The sequence below is a fragment of the Theropithecus gelada genome, chromosome 8 (genome assembly GCF_003255815.1).
Source record: "Theropithecus gelada isolate Dixy chromosome 8, Tgel_1.0, whole genome shotgun sequence".
In the NCBI taxonomy this organism is placed as follows: domain Eukaryota; kingdom Metazoa; phylum Chordata; class Mammalia; order Primates; family Cercopithecidae; genus Theropithecus; species Theropithecus gelada.
In genome coordinates, this window is record NC_037676.1 from 41,451,587 (window position 1) to 41,474,686 (window position 23,100).

At 45.3% G+C, this 23,100-nt stretch overlaps 1 protein-coding gene across 4 annotated transcripts in view; it reads right to left on the reverse strand.

Annotated features, from left to right (window-relative positions):
• Window positions 1–23,100, reverse strand: part of SLC20A2 (solute carrier family 20 member 2) — a 127,758-nt gene that overhangs the window by 53,156 nt on the left and 51,502 nt on the right. For 3 of the 4 annotated variants that reach the window (XM_025393304.1, XM_025393303.1, XM_025393302.1), the window contains exon 2: window positions 2,690–3,242. In XM_025393304.1, coding sequence (XP_025249089.1) covers window positions 2,690–2,978 — 289 coding nt within the window. In that variant the 5' untranslated portion in view covers window positions 2,979–3,242. Of the gene's footprint in view, window positions 1–2,689; window positions 3,243–11,380; window positions 11,436–23,100 lie in introns of all 4 variants that reach the window. The other variant, XM_025393306.1, reaches the window with a different exon arrangement.

Consider the following 23,100-nt stretch of genomic DNA (forward strand, 5'->3'; position numbering starts at 1 on the left):
TCCTTCATTCTTTCAGTAAAGAGCCAAACGGCAGGGGTGGGGAACGGAGAAGTGAAAAAAGTTATCCTGTCTGCAGGAAGAGTCAGCAGATGAGGCCCTGTTCATGAACCCTCCAGTCACACGGAGGTCTTCAGCGTGGCCTCCCTAACAAATTTCTTTAATAAGCAGCACCATGCCTCTAAGGTTTATCCATCAAAAGGAAAAAAACTTAGTTAAGATTTAACTTTGTGGCCAGGCATGGTGGCTCACGCCTGTAATCCCAGCACCCTGGGAGGCTGAGGTGGAAAGATCACGAGATTAGGAGTTCGAGACCAGCCTGACCAACATGGTGAAACCCCGTCTCTACCAAAAATATAAAAATTAGCTGGTTGTGATGGTGGGTGCCTGTAATCCCAGCTACTCAGGAGGCTGAGGCAGGAGAATTGCTTGAACCAGGGAGGCGGAGGTTGCAGGTGAGCCGAGATCACGCCATTGCATTCTAGCCTGGGCAACACAGTGAGATTCCATCTCAAAAAAAAAAAAAAAAAGAAAGAAAAAGATTTAATTTTGTCAGTGTTTTTCTTGATTTGTCCCATACTTTCAACACATCTAGTCAGATTTTCCTGACTAGAAAAATCTTAATTTCCGCTTGATGGAATTAAATCTTAGATATCTATCACAACTAAAAAGGTGAATTTTACAAATAACGGTTATTTTTCTAAGGTAAATTTCCATTATATCTGACTATGCTGAGATATACATACATTCCGTGAAGGTAAGTAAAATTCAATAATGACTATAGTTGCTGGAATAAAGGTGATCTTGAACCTGATTTTTTTTTTTTTCTTTTGAGACAGGGTCTGACTGTGTCGCCCACGCTGGAGTACAGTGGCACAATCACAGCTCACTGCAGCCTCAATCTCCGGGCTCAAGCAATCCTCCCACCTCAGCCTCCCAAGCAGCTAGGACTATAGGCATGTGCCACCACGCCCAGCTAATTTTTTAATTTTTTTTGTAGAGACAGGGTCTCCCTATGTTGCCCAGGCTGGTCTCAAACTCCTGGGATCAAGAGGCCCCCGTCTTGGGGGGCCTCCCAAAGTTGAACCTGACATCTTTACAACACAAAGCGTCAAGCTGAGAAGTAGGAGCTCCTTGGCATGTGTTACCGGCCTACAGTGCTTGGGAAATATGGAATTTCTTAGTACACCAGGCTGCTTCTGATCAAACGCCTTCGGAACAAAATGAGATTGGGCCATTGTAAACTTGGTCAATAATCTCTAAATTCTGGGTGTTTAAGAAATGCAAGTGACAGGCCAGGCGTGGTGGCTCATGCCTATAATCCTAGCACTTTGGGAGGCGAAGGTGGGTAGATTGCTTGAGTTCAGGAGTTCAACGCTAGCTAGCCTGGCCAACATGGTGAAACCCTGTCTCTACTAAAAATAAAAAAATTAGCCAGGTGTGGTGGCACATGCCTGTAGTCTCAGCTACTCCGGAGGCTGAGGTGAAAAAATAGCTTGAACCCGGGAAGCAGAGGTTGTAGTGAGCGGAGATCATGCCATTGCACTCTAGCCTAGGCCACAGAGCAAGACTCTGTCTCAAAAAAAAAGAAAAAGAAAAAGAAAAAAAAAGATAAAATGTAAGTGACAAAATAAAGAACTCGGGAATCGTGGAATGTGGCTGTATTCTCAGTATACCAGCATCTTACCTCCTGCTGCAGGACTCTTCCTACAAGAGGATATGTCCTGTTGAAAGCAGAAGGTGGTAGAATTCCTCTCTAACCCTCTTCTCCCTAACCAAATTACCCGTATACATCAGCTGTCTGTTGTGCCGTCATCTCTACCTAGAGGCAAGCAGAGAAAGAATCCTGTCAGCTGCACTTAACACACGCCTGCCCGGAAGGTTCTTTTCTGTCGTAGCGAGGGCGGTGATGGGAGGACCCACAGGGCTGGGATCTGTGTCTGCCTAGGCCATGGGGAAATCACTCTGTCCAACCAGCCACTCTGCTTATTCACACAGTTCACACACCTCCACACTTCATCTAGACAACTTGAAACTGCAATAAAAGGTCATGCTATCACCAGGCAACACGTACATTATTTTTTGGCCAGAAAACAAAACAAACATACCAAATGGAGCTCCCAGAGGTAGAATCAGAAAATCAAAACAAAAGTCGACAAAAGGATGACAAATAATGTAAGAGACCAGAATCTCTTGAAACACACGCACTTAAGATTTATTTGGTAACTTCTTTAGAACTTAAACTGTGAATATAAAAGTTAGACTAATAAATATTATTTTTGACATCCAAGTTTTCAAAACATTGCCTCCTAATTGATGAAAAACCTTAAGAAAAAAATCTAAATCAACCTTCCTGGAAACTTAGACAACTTTCAAAGAACTCTAAAATAATAAAGCGCTGTTCTACAAAGATCTTTTTCTGTACTTTCTGAAAATTATTCACTTAGCTGAAATCTATTTTAGCAACCAAATTTGCTCAAAAGTTGAGAAAATAAATGGTTGCCTGATATTTAAACACTTTAAAAATCATAAATTAATATGCAGAAAGCAAAAATAAGAAAGTAAATATGAAACATCCAACCAGTTTTTGAAAAGCCAAAGCAAAAATCACATTTATGGATATGGGCAAAGTACTGTAGGGAAGCGGGTCAGTGGGCGGATGTCCCATCGGCGTAGAGAAGAGGCTACTCACCAACCATGGCACTAACTTCCCCAGCCATGAGCGTCTCCACCGTCTCGTTGTACAGGTTCACGTCAATGATACCTTTGCGAATGGTTTCTCCTACTTTGGCTCCTAGTAATACGGAGCCGGTGGTTTCAAATATTGAAGCTAAAATGCACGCCTGCCTCAAGGTCACCACACCAGAGCCCACGGCCGTACCAAAGGAGTTGGCAACATCGTTTGCACCAACAGAAAAGGCCAAGATGAAAGCTATGATGAAACCCAAAATGACCATCCACAAATACTCATCCATGGCCATTTTGGAAAGTGGGTGCCAGGTACTTTTCTTTTGCAGGAATATTTTAAATAAACAAAGCTTGAGGTTATAAACTTCGTAAGGCCAAGAGTTCTTGTAAACAGTGAGTTTGCTCTGGAAAGTGCTGGACAATGTTAGAGGCTGGACAAACTGCTAGCTGCTGGTTTGCAAACTACTGTCAGGACAGTTCATTTGGTTGTGTTCAGTCAGCGGTAAAACACATTCCATATTTTTCCTCCCGATCTGGGAAAGCTGTGATGTCTCCTCCTGTAGCAGAAAGGAAACAAAAGAAATCAATTATACTCAGCAACCTGTAACAGTTTGTTCTTTCAGAAATAAATGTTTTAAGCCTGCTAATGGGATCTAACTTTGGCATGTGACGGACCTAACCATAAAGCAATTCAAGGAAGATTATAATTAGGATAACCACCCCCAACCAAAAACAACAAAAAAACCTGGTTTCTAGAACTGTCAGGAGTTGAAGCATGCTTAATAACTACAGACTAATAGTAATCCTTACTAGGCTACATTGTTTTATGCAATTGGAAAAACATATTTGATCATTATTTTCAGCAAGGAACAATTGCCTCAAATAAGCAAAAGATTAAGAAATGAGAAATGTAGTTGCATGGTTTTTCAAATATGTGGAATGTGCCCAGTTTCCTGGAACAGCAATAACCAAATCTGAGTCTGTGATACCACTGGGTGTGGCCAACGACCCACCTCCACATTTATGCATACGCAATGAACACAGTATGTTATCATGCATGTGTCTGGTAGAGTTTACAGGCCTGGCGAGAGGTCACTTATCTGGAGGGTGACCAAGGCAGGAACTGATGGGCCCCAGAGAGGAACACAGAAGCCGGGAGAATGAGGCAATCCTATCACGATGCCACTATCCCATCTCACGAGGAGGAAAAGTTAGAGGCCCCACCAGGGTCAGGAAGACCCTTCAGGCCTCCTTGCAGCTCACTGGCCTCAGCTCCTCTCCCCTCCCTCATGATGCCCTGGTGTCACGGTCCCCTTGCAATCCCTTGGAAAGACCAGGCACATTCTCACCTCAGGGCTTTTGTACCTGAGGATCCCTCTGCAGGAAGAATCTTCCCCCACAGCTGCACGGCTCCCTCCTCCCTGCATTCAGGTGCCTGCTCAAATGTCAAATGTAAGAGAGGCCTCCCCTGACCCCAGAAGGAGCAGCCCTTCCCCCACGCCACTGTTCCTGCTTCTGAGAGGGAAAGGAGATGCCACAAGATACATCCATGAAGTAAAAATGTCACTGCAAGCTTCGTAATTATGGTATTCTATTATTGGAGAGCCAAGGCACTGTATATTTTCTTTGAATGGTATCAAGCATATAAACGCTTGAGTTGAACTGAATAAACACCACACCATATACAATATAATAATCTGACCCATCAATAACGTTATTTAAAGGGAAAAATCAGGACACGCAATTTTATGTACACTGTGATTATGGCAATGTTGAAAATGCATATAAAAGGCTGGGTGTGACGGCTCATGCCTGTAATCTCAGAACTTTGGGAGGCCGAGGTGGTTGAATCACTTGAGGTCAGGAGTTCGAGACCAGCCTGGCCAACACGTGAAACCCCATCTTTACTAAAACTACAAAAATTAGCTGGGCCTGGTGGCAGATGCTTGTAATCCCAGCCACTCGGGAGGCTGAGGCAGGAGAATTGCTTGAACTTGGGAGGCAGGGGTTGCAGTGAGCCAAGATCATGCCACTGCACTCCAGCCTGGGTGACAAAGCGAGACTCCATCTCAAAAATAAAAAATAAAAATAAAAAATAATAATGCATATAAAAATACCAAAGAATATATACTAAAATTATAACAGAGGTTGAACAGCAAGGTTATAGACAATTTTTTCCTTTTCCTCCCCAAACTATATACTGTGGTTACATGTTTTTCAAATGAAAATAATAAACAAATATACAAATATATTAAGCATCATCAATGTGCAATGCTATAAGCACACAATGAAACAGAAAATATACACTGATAGTTGTTATCATTTCTAAGATTTTTCAGCCTATGCAATTTTGGAGATTCAGATCCCAAGTGAGACAAATGAAAAGACCACTCTAAGGGCAAAAGACAACATTCCACTGAAAGAGTATTTTATTAATATGACAGGCACACTAAATCTATACATGAAAATCAAAACTTTAAAAATTGGGGGCCAGTATGATCTATCTCAAGATATAAACAAATTCTTGATAAAATCTTGTTTGCTGGGCTACCTTGCCAATAGGGCAAACATGAACAATATTCAATTACTGACTGTGAAATATGGCAATGAACAAAAATGGATGTGGTCCTGGCACATCTGGGAAGTCCAGTGAAGGAAACAGACACTAATCATATCAACACATAAATGTCTATAAACTGGTGACAAGAACTATGCAGGTAGGAGATGGTGCCACACAGTGTTGTGAGAGCACAGCCGGTGGGACGTGGTGTAGCAGGCAGCAAAGGCTCACCTGAGACCTCAGATGGCCAGAGTCATGCTGGGCCTCGTGTGGGAGGTGTGGGGGAAACACTCATTCCAGATGGTTCTCATGGTGGGAAGGAGGGGCCTGGAGGCAGGCCAGGGTGAGAGGAAACAGGATGAAGGTCGGGTGGGTCTGGTTAAAGACTGGCCACCATGTGGACAGTGGGGTGCCACTGAAGGGTTTTAATCAGAGAGGGGTACTGGCGTGACCAGACTTGGCTTTTCTTTTTTTTGCTCTGTCACCCAGGCTGGAATGCAGTGGCACAAGCATGGCTCACTGCAGCCTTAACCTCCCAGGCTCAAGCGATCTTCCTGCCTCAGCCTTCTCAGTAGTTGGGACTACAGGCATGCGCCACCATACCCTGCTAATTTTTAAATCTTTTGTAGAGATGGGGGTTGCCCTATGCTGCCACGGCTGGTCTCAAACTCCTATCCTCAAGTGATCCTCCTACCTTGGTCTCCCAAAGTGCTGGGATCACAGGTGTGAGACACCATGCCCGGCCCAGACTTAGGAATTTTTCTGTTGTTTTTGAGACAAAACAAAGTCTCACTCTGTCGCCCAGGCTGGAGTGCAGTGGCGCAATCTTGGCTCACTACAACTTCTGCCTCCCGGGTTCAAGAGATTCTCCTGCCTCAGCCTCCCGAGTAGCTGGGATTACAGGCACCCGCCATCACGCCTGGCTAATTTTTTTGTATTTTTGTAGAGATGGCGTTTCACCACGTTGGCCAGGCTGGTCTTGAACTCCTGACCTCAGGTGATCCACCCCACTTGGCCTCCCAAAGTGCTGGGATTACAGGCGTGAGCCACCACACCAGGGCCCAGAAGATCCTTCTGGCTGCAGTGTGGTGACCACATTGGATAGAAGGCAAGCAAAAACATGGAGGATGAGTCAGGAGCCCGTTGCATGGCTTAGGCATGAGATGAAGCATCTGGGACCAGGGTGTGGATGGTGGTGGGTGGGAGGGAATACCATGATTTAAGAGAACTGCAGCAGCAAAATCCAACAGGACCAGATGGTGGATTAAACATGGGGGTGGAGAGAGGATAGATGGTTTATGGAACTGAACTGAAAAATACCAAGTAGGTTTTTCTTCTCTTTCGCATTTGTTTTCAGTTTTGCTTTTTGGGGCTAGGATAGGGTCTGACCACAGGTGGGCTTTTCAATGGGTGAACCAGGCGGGTTTACTGTGTGTGTGTTTTTTTTTTTTTTTTTTTTTTTTTTTTTGAGATGAAGTTTTACTCTGTCGCCCACGCTGGAGTGCAGTGGCGTCATCTCTGCTCACTGCAAGTTCCGCCTCCTGGGTTCACACCATTCTCCTGACTCAGCCTCCCAAGTAGCTGGAACTATAGGTGCCCGCCACCATGCCCGGCTAATTTTTTTGTTTTTTCAGTAGAGACGGGGGTTTCACCATGTTAGCCAGGATAGTCTTGATCTCCTGACCTCATGATTCGCCCGCCTCAGCCTCCCAAAGTGCTGGGATTATAGGCTTGAGCCACCGTGCCTGGCCGGTTTACTGTGTCTTAATGGACGATTCCCTTGCTGTGCACCTTGAATATGGCAGTGGCTGTACTACTGTACATGTTGTCAAAACTCGTGAAACTCACACAGGTGAACCACAGGAGCGCCGTGGGTGGGAAGAGTGGCGGGCACAAGCCCCCGAGCAGCTTCGCCCTGGCCTGGTTTTGCTTGGGGAGGTTGTTAATCACTTTGATGTTCCCCTTGGCACTGTGTCAGCCCGGAGATCCCCTCTCCTACTTAAACAGTCTTAGACAACTCATTTCCACAATTGTGCCTATGCTCTTTAACGCGGCTTTTCTCCTTCACACTCACACCCTCAGCCCACCAGCTTAAGTCCAGCAAGCACCTGCCTAAGGAGAAAGGCTTGCCACCTTCTTTCCTCTCTGTGGTTACAAAAGGAACATTTGTTTCTCCTGTGTGGAGAAGGGCAATGAGCACAGGACCTGCAATCAGGGACTCTAGGTCCATTCCCGTCCGGCCAGCTCCTGGCTATGCAACCCTGGGTAAGTCACCTCAATGACTCACCTGAACCGTGGAGACTGTGGCAGATGCCTCGCCACCGGTTACATGCAAAGAAGGCCCAAGCTCAATTCCAGCAATCAATACGTGGTGACTATTACCATTCTTAGCAGATAAAGCCCTGGGGCGAAGGTCAGGAAGCATAAGGTCCTGTCGCAGTTCTGTTCCTCTCTAGTGGCTGACCCTGGGTACCTCACACACACTTTTTGAATTGCGGCATCTATAAAATGGGGATAGTGACAGCACATGCACTTTACAGAATTATTGTGAGGATCAAACTTAATTGCGCAGAAGTGTTTCGCCTCAAGCAACTTGAAGTTACTGGCATCACTGTTGTCACAGGAAGAATAACAAACAAGAGGTTCCCAAACCCTTCTGAAAGGATCTTTCTCAGGCAGCCCTGTGCCCCACTCTCTTCCCAGTCCTGTGGGTTTCTCCAGCCTCCTCCCTTAGACCTGCTCTTCTTCCTCAACATGCAGACTCTGACCTTGTTTTTGGTTAAAGACTGACACACGTTGTGAGGGATAGGGACTTTCTTTTTTTTTGAGATGGAGTCTTGCTCTGTGGCCCAGGCTGGAGTGCAGTGGCGCAATCTCGGCTCACTGCAACCTCCACCTCCCGGGTTCAAACAATTCTCCTGTCTCAGCTTCCCAAGTAGCTGGGATTACAGGCACGCCCCACCATGCCCAGCTAATTTTTGTATTTTTAGTAGAAACAAGGCTTCACCATATGGGTTGGTCAGGTTGGTCTTGAACTCCTGACCTTGTGAACTGCCTGCCTCGGTCAGCCTCCCAAACTGCTGGGATTACAGGCACGAGCCACTGCACCCAGCCTGGACAGGGACTTTTTAAGGGAAGAAGGGAGACAAAGAGAAACACTAAAAGGGTGCTAAGAAAAAAACCACTCAACATGGTAAAGACACTTTGGAAAACTATTGGCAATTTGTTTTTCTTTTTTTTCTTTTTTTCTTTTTGAGATGGAGCCTTGCCCTGTCACAGGCTAAAGTACAGTGGCATGATCTCGGCTCACTGCAATCTCCACCTCCTGGGTTCAAGCAATTCTCCTGCCTCAGCCTCCCGAGTAGCTGGGACTATAGGTGTGCACCACCACGCCCAGCTAATTTTTGTATTTTTAGTAGAGACGGGGTTTCACCATGTTGGCCAGGATGGTCTCGATCTCTTGACCTTGTGATCCACCCGCCTTGGCCCCCCAAAGGGCTGAGATTACAAGTATGAGCCACCGTCCCCAGCCAATTGGCAATTTCTTTTCTTTCTTTTTTTTGAGATGTAGTCTCACTCTGTTGCCCAGGCTGGAGTGCAATGGTGCGATCTCTGCTCACTACAACCTTTGCCTCCCAGGTTCAAGTGATTCTCCTGTCTCAGCCTCCCCAGTAGCCAGGCCTGCACTACCTCCTCTGGCTAATTTTTGTACTTTTAGTAGAGACAGGGTTTCACCATGTTGGCCAGGCTGGTCTTGAACTCCTGACCTCAAGTGATCCACCCACCTTGGCCTCCCAGAGTGCTGGGATTACAGGCGTGAGCCACTGCGCCTGGCCAACTATTGGCAATTTCTTAAAAGTGCAGTGTACACTCACCACATGACCCAGCAGCCCCAATCTGGTGTGTAGTTACCCAAGAGAAACAACAACCCATGTCTACACAGGGAGTGCTCTGCTGTGCACCTTGAGTATGGTGGTAGCTGTGTTACTGCACGTGTTGTCAAAACTCACGAAACTGTTCACTCACAACTGCTGAGCTTTATTTATTGAGGTATATACAGTCTACCTCAAAAAAAGTGATCAGAAAAAATACTGGTCATAAAAGGTAATGTTCACTTTTGATATTTTCCCTTATCTATATTGCAAGCTTTGCCCCCCACCTCCACCAAGTCCCCTAGGATGGTATGTAGATTACACAGTGAAAAAAAGAAAGAAAAAAACGGTTCTCTTTTCAATGAGAAAAGGAATCTTCCACTGAGACACAGAAAACCCAGCCAGTTCACTCAGTCAAGTAAGGACTCAGGGAGGGGTGATGTACGTCACAGCACATTTGAAACAATGGCAGCGGGGAGACCGATCGAGGGGGCGCTGACTTAGCGCTGCAGACATGAAGCCCACAGAGAGGGGCTCGGGACGTGATTCTTCCGGGGCCAGGGAAGAGAGGAAAGGCCTGCTCCAGAGCCAGCCTACAGACCTCTCTTCAAATCCACAAGGAAAAGAAAAGCCGGCTTTCCACAGACAAGCCTTCCAGATGGCTTCTAGAGGATCTCACGGTAGAAACCCATTTGTTAGTATTAAGTTTATGCAAATATAAACATTTCAGCTGAAAATCATTCCCATGGGGAACCACAGACTGAAGATCCTTTAAATCTGAAGTTCTGGGCACTTCAGAGACCAAGACCTGCAAGGACGTCACTCAGAGAAAGTCTGAGTGTGGGCAAGCTACAATCACAGGGTCACTCTGAATCTGTGACCCCAAAGTCAACTCTGAAATCAGTTCTGCAAGGGTAACTGTCATGAATCTGTGATGAAAGGTTCTGTAATGGTATCTACCTAAGTACAGTTAGAAATGGTTTATACAGTTCTTTAAAATAATAATAATTTTAAAAGTAGCTATCTTCCTACTGAAATGGCTCTTAGCTGGGTGCAGTGGCTCATGCCTGTAATCTCAACACTTTGGGAGGCCCGAGGCGGGCCCATCACTTGAGGTCAGGAGTTTAAGACCAGCCTGGCCAACACAGCAAAACCCCGCCTCTACTAAAAATACAAAAATTAGCCGGCATGGCAGTGTGCATCTGTAATCTCAGCCACTTGGGAGGCTGAGGCAGGAGCATCACTTGAACCCGGGAGGCAGAGGTTGCAGCGACCTGAGATTGAATCACTGTACTCCAGCCTGGGTGACAGAGTGAGACCTTGTCTGGAAAAAAAAGAAAAGAAAAGAAAAGAAAAGAAAATGGTTCTTGTCCACTGACCAGGTCAGATGTACGGCAACTCCAGGGCCCTACTGTGAATGAGGAGCACTCAGGAGGGTATGGGTGCTCTTCATGACATCAGCCTCAACTGCTCAAGAAAACAGGCAAAGACTTTGAAATGTGGGCAAATAATGCAGACGTGGAATATAGTGTCATTTATTATGATCATAAAAAAGAAGAAACATCTAAATGTTCCCAGTCAGGGGTGTGGCTAAGGCAACTTCTTCTAAAAGATAAAATATTAGGTAGCCACTGCAATGATGTAACTTGAGAGATTTTCATGACACTGGAACACGGTGATCCTAGGGGAAACATGGGAACACACAATGACATTAGCCACATGGCCTCCGCTGTGTTTAAGAGAGTGTGGGCTAAGAGTTTCAGGAAATAAGCCCACAGGTTAATTGCACTTCTCTCTAGGTCTCTTTTTATTTTTTTGACGTTATCCAAAATTTTCTACGATGTGCAATGACCACTTTATCACTGGAAGACCCTTCAAAACACTACATTTTTAAAAAAAAAGTTAGGAACATCACGCCTGTAATCCCAGCACTTTGGGAGGCTGAGGCGGGTGGATCACGAGGTCAGGAAATCAAGACCATCCTGGCAAACACGGTGAAACCCCGTCTCTACTAAAAATACAAAAAATTAGCCGGGCGTGGTGGCAGGCACCTGTAGTCCCAGGTACTCGGGAGGCTGAGGCAGGAGAATGGCTTGAACCCAGGAGGCGGAGCTTGCAGTGAGCCGAGATCGCGCCACTGCACTCCAGCCTGGGTGACAGAGCGAGACTCTGTCTCAAAAAAAAAAAAAAAAAAAAAAAAAAAAAGTTAGGAACATATCACAAAAATAGGCTTAGTTTTCTTAAATAAACAAAATGAATTCACCATTAATCTATTTATGTTTTCAGCCGGGGCCTCAATTTTTCTCCAGGCTTACTACCTACGATGTAAAACATAAAACACATTTTGTATTCTCTTTACTTATCTTTTTCACCATCAAGAATATCCTTTTGTCTAGTATTGGAGCGCTTAGTAAAAAGGTCTCTGCATGGTGTGGAGTCTTCTACTATATTCCAATTATTTATTTATTCCTTTGTTTTTATTTTTGAGGCAGAGTCTCAGTCTATTGTCTAGGCTGGAGTGCAGTGGCACGATCATGGCTCACTGCAGCCTTAAGCTCTTGGGCTCAAGTAATCCTCCTGTCTCAGTCTCCTGAGTAGCTGGGACTAGAGGCAAGCGCTACCACACCCAGTAATTTTTATTTTATTTTTTTACAGGTTGGAGGGGTCTCCCTATGTTGCCCAGGCTGGTCTCAAACTCCTGGGTTCAAGCAATCCTTCTACCTCAGCCTCTCTAGTAGCTGGGACTATGGGCACACGCCATCATGCTTGGATAATTTTGTTTTCTTTTTGGTAGAGACAAGGTCTCACTATGTTGCCCAGGCTGGTCTCAAACTCCTGGGCTCCACTGATTCTCCCGCCTCAGCCTCCCAAAGTGCTGGGATTACAGACGTGAGCCACTGTGCCCAGCCCCGTATTCAATTTATATTCCAAAGGGCCCACGATCAGTCACAAAGAGTCTTTCTCAGTTCTTCCCTCATCTTCCTTATGCTTCTTTTGAGGTTTGGCCCTCAGGACTGAACTGAATAGAAAATATCTCGATGATGCCAAGGACTCTGCTGGCCTCTTTTCTCCTGAAACTGTTTGAAGCTAATGCTTACAAGAAGCAACCTATAATTACGCTTTTATTCCTGTTTTGGTTTACAGAGTTAGAAGATCATAGAACATTAGGGTATGAAGGGACTTTAGCAGTAATCGAGTCCAATTTTGGTCATTTTAAAGATGTGGCTGCATCACTGAAAGTAGATTTAAACAATGAGTCCCTAAATGCACTATCTCCTTCCCATGAGTCCACACCACACCACACCACAGTAGGAGGCACTGAAATGAAAGCAATGCTGAGAAACTAGGAAGTGATGCTCCTGGCTGACACTTGCCAGGCCCTGATGATATGAGGTTCAACTCTGGGTGCTGAGGCTCCCTGGGTTCCTGGCCTGAGCTAGGGGTGGGCAGGGAGAGACATGGGAAGGAGGGAGGCTAATAAAGAGAATGGACTCACAAGAATGCTGCCGGGCCCTCACCCTTCAAAATTGTCAATATCAGATGACATCTTCTGGTCCTGTCCAAGTCTATTATTCTACATCAACCAGAGACCACAGGGCCAGGAAGAGGCCGTTTAGCCTGAAACCGTGAGCCACAGGATTGTCCTGTGGGGAGGGGTGGAAAATTCTGACCCTGTCTTGAGCAGTGCAGTCAACGGCCTTCGTGGACTTATGGAACATGAACAGACTTACTTTGCCATTTGGTTCTCTAGCTAAGATTCCTGCTTCGGACCCTGAGGGTTCAGCCTTCCCTGCCCTTTTTCCTTCCAGGTCTCATTCCTGCTCCATCCACGCTCCCTCTGCATTCTTCTCATTCCTACAGGGAAGTTTCTTCCCAGCCCTACAGCTTCTGTGATATTTAGATGTTTTCCACACAGCCTCTTACTCTCTGGGAAGGCATTGCATAAATCTACAATAAATAAATCTAAGTGCATATATTTTTAAAGGAAAAGGAAACAAACAGCAAAAAATAATTAAAATGAGATAAAGTCAGAGGAGTTAGGATGATTTGGCCTGAAGAGGAAAAGATTTCCAAGGTCCGACATGACTTACATGGAAAATATTTTCTTTTTTAGTGGAAAGGCTGCCTCAGGATATCTAAGTGCCATCCTTGGTGACGTTCAAATGGAATCTGAATGACCGTATGACAGGTAATTATAAGATTTTATTTGTCATTTTCCTTTTACAGTTATAATTCAATGAGTCAACGAAAAAGTTATTATTAGGAAATATATCAGCCTCTCTTTATCTAATTTGAGGACACAGCACAAGGAAACAGTCTTTCATGTAAGAAAAAAGACTATTCTTTAGGCTGGGCGAGGTGGTTCATGCCTGCAATCCCAGTAGTTTGGGAGGTCAAGGTGGGCGGATCACTTGAGCCCAGGAGTTTGAGACCAGCCTGGACATCATGGCGAAACCCCATCCCTACTAAAAATACAAAAATTACCTACCTACCCAGCAGGCTGAGATGGGAAGATCACCTGAGCCTGGGAGGTCGAGGTTACAGTGAGACTGGAGTGTTGTCACTGCACTCAGCCTGGACGACAGAGTAGGACCCTGTCTTAAAAAAAAAAACTGTATTTGGCCGGGCACAGTGGCTCATGCCTGTAATCCCAGCACTTTGGGAGGCCAAAGCAAGTGGATCACCTGAGGTCAGGGGTTCGAGACCAGCCTGGCCAACACAGTGAAAATCTCTCTACATGGTGAAAATTCATCTCTACTGAAAATACAAAAAATTAGCCAGGCGTGGTGGTGGGCCCCTGTAATCCCAGCTACTCAGGGACTGAGGCAGGAGAATCACTTGAACCTGGGAGGCAGAGGTTGCAGTGAGCTGAGATTGTGCCATTGCACTCCAGCCTGGGCAACAAGAGTGAAACTCAGTCTCTTAAAAAAAAAAAAAAAAAAATTGGGTCGGGCGCGGTGGCTCACGCCTGTAATCCCAGCACTTTGGGAGGCCAAGGTGGGTGGATCACTTCAGGTCAGGAGTTTGAGACCACCCTGGCCAACATGGTGAGACTCCGTCTCTACTAAAAATACAAAAATTAGCCGGGCAGGGTGGCGGGTGCCTATAATCTCAGCTACCAGGGAGGCTGAGGTGGAGGAATTGGTTGAACCCAGGAGGCAGAGGTTGCAGTGAGGCGAGATCATGCCACTGCACTCCAGCCTGGGTGACAACAGCAAAACTCCATCTTAAAAACAAACAAACAAACTGTATTTGGATAGGAGAAACACATTTATAACAGAATAGGTTGCAGCCCACCGAAGTGAGCTCCCACTGGAAATGTGGACTCCCCAGCAGTAGAGACTTTTAAAGTAGATCATCGCCTTGCTGGAGAGTCTGAGGCACGCTACTGTCTGGAAGCAAGGGACAAGAACAGCCAAGCTTTATGAATTTATTCCCACTCTCTAACATAGAAAAGACTCTTCAACATTTTCTCCTTTCTTCCTTTCCATATGTACCATAGATGGATTCCTCGCCCTCCCAGATATTCTAGATATTTTCTTCACTCATAACCAAAAATAGGGAGATATTCGTGAGCAAATTGCTTAACATACGAAACTTCTATCAAATGACAAACCTAGGATCACTGGTTCCAATTCTGTGCCCTGAAATGTTGGACTGTTTGGCTAAGCTCCAAGAGCTATATTAGGGAAATACTTTCCCTTCAGCGACAGTTTAAAATGGAACCATGTATGAAAATAGATATGGCTCTTACATATTTATTTGCTAACTTTGTTTTGATTCTGTTAGAGGTTCAATAAAAATATGGATGGTACTTATAAAACTTTTTGTTCCTGGTAAGACCGCATATTCTTTCCATTAATGCAACATTAATATAAACAGAGGAGCTGACAAATGAAATTATCTTAACTCCTTTCCATGCTCAACTTACAGCCCCATATTTCTTGTTATCATTCCAGAGATTCCTAAGCAATTGTTCTTAGCCAGCAGAAAAAGCAACAGAGGACAAATGATTATTAAGTTGATCTAGGCAGCCTCTTCCTCTTTGCCATTCTCCCAACAGATTTGGAAGAATCTGTTCAAGTCTCTGAAGTGCTTCATCAGAAATCTGAAAACCTGATTCCACTCCACTAATAACTTGCTAAATTGGCGTATAAACAGGCTAAACAAGGCAATATAGTCCCAAGAACGTTCATTTGATTGGTAAGTCAGGTAGAAATTTAGCAGTTCCTCTCATCTTCTGTGGAGACTACTAAGAGTGAAATCTTTTTACTAAATTAAGAAACCATGAGCACTGGTTTGATATTATTAATACCCTCACAAAACCGTGGCATGACAGTTAAAAAACACAATACAGAAAAGACATTTTATAAGATTTCTTTGAAAACTATTTCCTCACTCTGAGAATGCTGATGGCTCTTAATTCCTTATGCACGATAAAGATCATCTCTCTTGCACTCTGTGCTTTCCAAGCTATCTTCGAGCTTTGCAGGAGAGGCCATGGGGGCAGAATGGGGTGTAGTCCCACGGTGTCCCCTGACAGATACAGTGTGCAGTCTGATGAAGTGTGGGTGGGTGTGGTCTATGGCTGGCAGCCACCATGATCCAAGAGAGCCTGACTTGGGAGGGCAGCCAGGCAGCTAAAGGCTGCTCCCAGATCATGCAGGAGCGCTTGGGTCTGGCCTTCCAGACCCCCAGGGCATTGAGCCAGCCTGGTGCTCTGCTTGCTGGTCTACATGCAGCCACTAAGCATCTCGGCCACACAGCTGGCCCTGAGACAGCAGCAGTACAAAAATGCCTCCAGGCCAAGAGTGAAATAGGGCACAGGACTAAGCACAAGGCCTGCATTTGGACCAAAGGGCACCCTGGCAAACCTAGGCCCGGAGTGAGCCCTCGAAACTGTGGGCGGGAGGTGCTAACAGCCCAGCCTCCAGCCTACCTTTCCTCCTTCCCCAGAGGTCAGGACAATCACAGCCCTTCCCTTCTCCCACCCACTGTGCCTGTAAAGGGGGGCTGAGATGACCAGGCATCAGAGTCACTCATTTATTTCCTCACCGCTTCTCTCACTGCATGGAATGTTCAGGGAGGTCAGCTGATTTCCCTAGGTACACTCATGGGGTGATGGACCCAATGCATACAAATAAAAGACCCAGAAAGCACCCCCCTCCAAAAAAGGGGAGCTTGTCAAGCTCCCTGTGCCTGCATTTTTCCTTCAGAAAACTTGGGGCTAGGCCGAACGCAGTGGCTCACGCCTGTAATTCCAGCACTTTGGGAAGTCAAGGCGGGTGAATCGCCTGAGGTCAGGAGTTCGAGACCAGCCTGGCCAACATGGTGAAACCTCATCTTTACTAAAAATACAAAAATTAGCCAGGTGTAGTGGCAGGCACCTGTAATCCCAGCTACTCAGGAGGTTGAGGCAGGAGAATCGCTTGAACCTGGGAGGCAGAGGTTGCAGTGAGCCGAGACTGTGTCATTGCATTCCAGCCTGGGCGACAAGAACAAAACTCATCTCAAAAAAAAAAAAAGGCCAGATGCGGTGGCTCACACCTGTAATCCTAGCACTTTGGGAGGTCAAGGCGGGCAGATCACAAGGTCAAGAGATTGAGACCATCCTGCCCAACATGGTAAAACCTCATCTCCACTAAAAATATAAAAATTGGCTGGGCATGGTGGCGTGGCGCATGCCTGTAATCCCAGTCACTCGAGAGGCTGAGGCAGGAGAATCACTTGAACCTGGGAGGCAGAGGTTGCAGTGAGCCAAGATCATGCTGCTGCACTTCAGCCTGGCGACAGCAAGACTCAGTCTCAAAAAAAAAAAAAGAAAAGAAAAGAAAAGAAAACTTGGGTCTAGAGAGATTGTTTCAAGAACAGCATACAACTTTCTTATAGACTGGAGGGCAACCAGACAGAAGGTGCTCTTTCATGATATTTTAACTTAGTTAAGAAAGAAAAAGGAATATGTAATTATATTGTCTTTTATCATTAACTACTTATCTTTAGCAGAGCTGTGTGTGTGTGTATGTGTGGACTCAAATCACTGTTTAGTGTCACTTCCTTTCAGCCTAAAGAACCTCCTTTAGTATTTTTATTTACTTTTTTCTTTTTTGACACCCAGGTTGGAGTGCAGTGGCACGATCATGATGATCATGGCTCACTGCAGCCTTGATCCTCCTGCCTCAGCCTCCCAACTAGGTGGGACTACAGGTGTGTGCCAATGTGCCTCGCTAGTTTTTTTGGTAGAGATGGGGTTTCACTATGGTGTCCAGGCTGGCCTAGAGCTCCTGGGCTCAAGCGATCCTCTGGCCTTGGCCTCCCACAATACTGGGATTCCAGGCATGAGCTGCTGCATCTGCCTTCCTCTAGTGAGGTAGGTCTGCTAGTTATTTATGTGGCAGTGTTTTTATTTTGTCTTACTTTTGAAAGACAGTTTTCTGCCTTCCTCTAGTGAGGTAGGTCTGCTAGTTATTTATGTGGCAGTGTTTTTATTTTGTCTTACTTTTGAAAGACAGTTTTGCTGGATGTAGGATTCTTTCGGCACTTTAATATGTCATCCACTGCCTCCCAGTCTCACTGCCTCTGATGGAAGTCAGCTGTCCATCTTACTTGAGTTACACCGGACTTGACAGTCACTTCTCTCTTGCGGGTTCCAAGAGTTTTTCTTTGTCTCTTAAATTTCTGACTGCAGTATGTCTGTGTCTACCCTAACTGAATTTGGCTAAGCTGTCTGGATGTGTACATTAGTGTTCTTCATCAAATTTGGGAAGTTAAATTACTACAGAACATTTTTATTTTTTATCTTTTTGAGACAAGAGTCTTGCTCTGTCACCCAGGCTGGAGTGCAATGGTGTGATCTCAGCCCACTACAACCTCCACCTCCTGGGTTCAAGCGATTCTCCTGCCTCAACCTCCTGGGCAGCTGGGATTACAGACATGTGCCACGACATCGGGCTAATTTTTGTATTTTTGTAGAAACAGGGTTTCACTATGTTAGCCAGGCTGGTCTGGAACTCCTGACCTCAAGTGATCCACCCACCTTGGCCTCCAAAAGTGTTGGGATTATAGGCGTGAGCCACCGCGCCTGGCCATGATTATTTTTAAGTGTTGAAATATTGTTTTGTGCACCTTCTCTGTTGGTTCTCCCGCTGATGCACTGAATGGTGGCCCACATTTCTCTGGCTCTGTTCATTTTTCTTCATTCCTTACAGCAACATCTCTATTGCTTCATTCCTTACAGCAACATCTCTTTCTTCTGACAACTCTAATTTACTGCAGAACTTCTCTAGCGAATTTTTCATCTTGGTTATCATACTTTTCAACTGCAGAGTTTCTTTTAAAAAATGTTTTTAAATTGTGGTAAAATATACATTGCATAACATTTACCATCTTAACCATTTGAAAGTGTATGGTTCAGTGGCATTAGGTATATTCACATTGCTGTGCAACCACTGCCACCATCCAGCCACAGAACTCCTTTCATTTTCAAAACTGAAACTCTGTACCCATTAAACAATAAGTTGCCATTCTCGCCTTTCCCCAACCCCTAGCCACCAACATTCCAACCTCAGCCTCTATGAATCTCACTGCCTAAGGACCTCAGATGAGTGGAACGACACAGCATTTGTCCTTTTGTGACTAGTTTATTTCACTTAGGGTTCATCCACGTTGCAGTATGTATGAGGATTTCCTTCCTTTTTGAGACCGAGCAATATTTCCTTGTAGATGTAGACCACACTGTGTTTATCTATTCATCCATCAGCGGGCATTTGTGCTGCGACTTTTGGCGACCGTGAATAACACTGCTTTTTTTTTTTTTTTTTGAGACAGAGTCTCCCTCTGTCGCCCAGGCTGGAGTACAGTGGGTTGATCTTGGCTCACTGCAACCTCCGCCTCCTGGGTTCAAGCAATTCTGAGTAGCTAGGAGTACAGGCGCACGCCACCACGCCCGGCCATTTTTTTTTTTTTTTTTTTTTTGTATTTTTAGTAGAGACGGGGTGTCAGCACGTTGGTCAGGCTGGTCTTGAACTCCTGACCTCGTGATCCGCCTGTCTCAGCCTCCCAAAGTGCTGGGATTACAGACGAACACTGCTATTATTATTATTATTTTTTTTTTTGAGACGGAGTCTGGCTCTGTCGCCCAGGCTGGAGTGCAGTGGCCGGATCTCAGCTCACTGCAAGCTCCGCCTCCCGGGTTTACGCCATTTTCCTGCCTCAGCCTCCCGAGTAGCTGGGACTACAGGCGCCCGCCACGTCGTCCGGCTAGTTTTTTTGTATTTTTTTTAGTAGAGATGGGGTTTCACTGTGTTAGCCAGGATGGTCTCGATCTCCTGACCTCGTGATCCACCCATCTCGGCCTCCCAAAGTGCTGGGATAACAGGCTTGAGCCACCGCGCCTGGCCCGAACACTGCTATTAAAATGGGTATACAAATATCTCTCCGAGACCAGACTTTCAGTCCTTTTGGATACATACCCAGAAGTGGAATTGCTGGATGTGGTAATTCTAATTTTAAGTTTTTGAGGAACTGTCATACTGTTTTTGACAGCAGCCTCACCATTTAGTATTCTCACCAACAGTGCACAAGGGTTCCAATTTCTCATTACCCTCATCAACACCTGTTATCTTCTGTAGGTTTTATCTTTTTATATGATAGCCATCCAATAGGTGGAGGTGGTATCTCACTGCGGTTTGATTTTCATTTCCCAAATAATTTGTGATATTGGGCATCTTTTCACATGCTTATTGGCCGTCTGTATTGTCTTCTTTGGGGAAATGTCTATTAAAGTCCTGTGCCCATTTAAAAAATCAGGTCATTTGCTTTTTGTTTTTGACTTATAGGAGTTCTTTTTTTTTTTTTTTTTTTTTTTTGAGACGGAGTCTTGCTCTGTCTCCCAGGTTGGAATGCAATGGCGCAATCTCGGCTCACAACAACCTCCGCCTCCTAGGTTCAAGGGATTCTCCTGCCTCAGCCTCCCAAGTAGGTGGGATTACAGGCATCTGCTACCACGGCCAGCTAATTTTGCATTTTTAGTAGAGACAGAGTTTTGCCATGTTGGCCAAGCTGGTCTCAAACTCCTGACTTCAGGTGATACACCCACTTCGGCCTCCCAAAGTGCTGGGACTACAAGCGTGAGCCACCACGCCTGGCCGAGTTGTAGGAGTTCTTTATGTATTCTGGGTCCTTATTAGGTATAAATTTGTAAATATTTTCTCCCATTTGAAAGGGTTGCCTTTTCACTCTGTGGTATCGTTTGATATACACAAGCTTTTAATTTTGATATAGTCCAATATTCCTACTTTTGTTGCCTTGTGCTTTTGGTGTCTCCAAATGGTTTTTGTTGTTGTTGTGTTTTGAGACAGAGTCTCGCTTTGTTTCCCAGGCTGGAGTGCAGTGGCACAATCTCAGCTCACTGCAACCTCCACCTCCCGAGTTCAAGTGATTCTCCTGCCTCAGCCTCTCAAGTAGCTGGGATTAAGGTGCGTGCCACCACACCTGGCTCATTTTTGTCTTTTCAGTAGAGACAGGGTTTCACCATGTTGCTCAGGCTGGTCTCGAACTCCTGACCTCAGGATCCGCCTGCCTCGGCCTCCCAAAGTGCTGGGATTACAGGCATGAGCCACCGCGCCCGGCCAGGTTCTTTTTTTATTTTATAATTTCTATCTCTTCATGAATATTCTCTATTTGATGAGTCTGCCAGCATACCTTCTTTTCATTATTTAAACATGGTTTCCTTTAGTCTGTGAACGTATGTGTAATGGCTGCTCTGAAGACTGTCTGTTAAGTTCAGTATCTGGGCCCCCTCAAAAGCCGTCTCCACTGTCTGCCCCCCACCCCGCCCTGTGTGTGTTTCACACGAGCTAGTTTCTTTACATGTCTTATAATTTTTCATTGAAAACTGGATCTTTTAAATAATAAACTATAACAATTCTGCTCACTCATACTCCCACTTCCCAGAGGCCTGCAGCTGTCACTTAATTGTGTGGGTACTTGGTTGAACTATTAATGATTCTCTGAAGTCTATTCCCCTACAGTGTGCAGCTGCCAGCCCCGCTCAGATTTTCCCCTTGTTTTTATATTTTAGTGCAACTTGCTAGGGATTACTTGTAGGACAGCACAAGCCACTTAGTGGCCAGAGGTTGCGCTTAAGCCCCCGTAGCCTGCAAAGTTTCACCCTTGACCACGGCTGTGTGTGGCTCGAAGACTCCTTCCACAGTTCAGGGAATAAGGGTTGAAGGCAGGGTCTGAATAAAGGGGCAGCTCAAGAGGGGTCTTCAGGGAGCTGAAGTTATTGTGTATCCTGTTTGTGGTGGTGGTCACAAAAATCTGTGCATGTGTACAAACTCACAAAACTGTATACCAGAAAAAGCAAATTCTACCATGTGCAAATAAAAAAAAAAACAGGATTTGCTGTTAGAAAAATATACTTTTATATCTGTATTGGTCTTACAAAGCTGGATTCAATTTGATTGCTTGAGTTCTTAGAAGTTCACTGCTTACTAGTTAGTGGGGACATAGAAAACAGAAGCTTTCTTATACCACTGCTCGCTGAGGATAACTTCTTCTCAGAATACAATACAAATATAAACTTAAACAAATTATCATTATAATAGTTAATAGTATGATACTGTCAGGCTTTTATATCTGACCAGGAGACATTTCTTCTGGATGAGGCTTTTGAGTCTTTTCTCTTCAAGTAAAAACTCTGGATTTTGGCTGGGTGTGGTGGCTCATGTCTGCAATCCCAACACTTTGAGAGGCCCAGGTGGGTGGGTCACTTGAGGTCAGGAGTTCAAGACCAGCCTGGCCAAAATGGTGAAACCCTGTCTGTACTGAAAATACAAAAATTAGCCGGGCATGGTGGCATCCACCTGTAATCTCAGCTTCTCAGGAGGCTGAGGCGGGAGAATTGTTTGAACCCGGGAGGCGGAGGTTGCAGTGAGCCAAGATCCTGCCACTGTACTCCAGCCTGAGAGACAGAGTGAGACTCCGTTTCAAAAACAAAAACAAAAAACCCCAAAACTCTGGATTTACTTAATTGTTGCTGACATGCCTCACAGGCCTGAAGACACTATGCTTAAAGATTAGGGGGAAACCAAACAAATGTAAACAAAAGCAGAGATGGCAAAAATCAGGCCCAAGAGAAGGAGGTGCGTTGCCAGGTGCTCTGCCCTCTAAGTCCCTAGGGACACTTAACCACACAGCAGCCAAGGCAGAAAGTGACAGAACATCCCAGTGATTCCCTCTTCCTCTGACAGCTGCCACTTTAATTTCAAGTCAGGTCTCAGGCAATCACTCTTTTAAAAACCTTTATAACAGATGAGCTCTTTCATAACTCCTAACACCTATGTTAACTACATTCATCTCTCTTACTTTTGCTTTTAGTCTTCAGAGTAAAGATAAAAACAAATAAGCAAAAAACAAGTAAACAAAAAAAAGATAAAAAAGAGGGAAATAAATGCAATTCAAGTTTTTAAGTTGAGATCCACTCTCTTCTTCCTCTTATAAAAGTCACCCTCTTTCAGGCTAGTGTGGTGGCTCACGCCTATAATCCCAGCACTTTGGGAGGCCAAGGCGGGCAGATCACCTGAAGTCAGGGGTTAGAGATCAGCCTGGCCAACATGGCGAAACCCCGTCTCTATCAAAAATACAAAAATTGGCCGGGCACGGTGACCCACGCCTGTAATCCCAGAACTTTGGGAGGCTGAGGCGGGCGACTCACGAGGTTAGGAGTTCAAGACCAGCCTGGCCAACAGTGAAACCCCGTCTCTACTAAAATAAAATTAGCCAGGCATGGTGGCACATGCCTGTAGTCTCAGCTACTCAGGAGGCTAAGGCGGGAGAATCGCTTAAACCAGGGAGGTGTAGGTTGCAGTGAGCCGAGATCACACCATTGCACTGCAGCTTGGGCAACAGAGTGAGACTTCGTCTCAAAAAAAAAAAAAAAAAAAAAAAAATTAGCTGGGAAGGGGGGCGGGCCCCTGAACC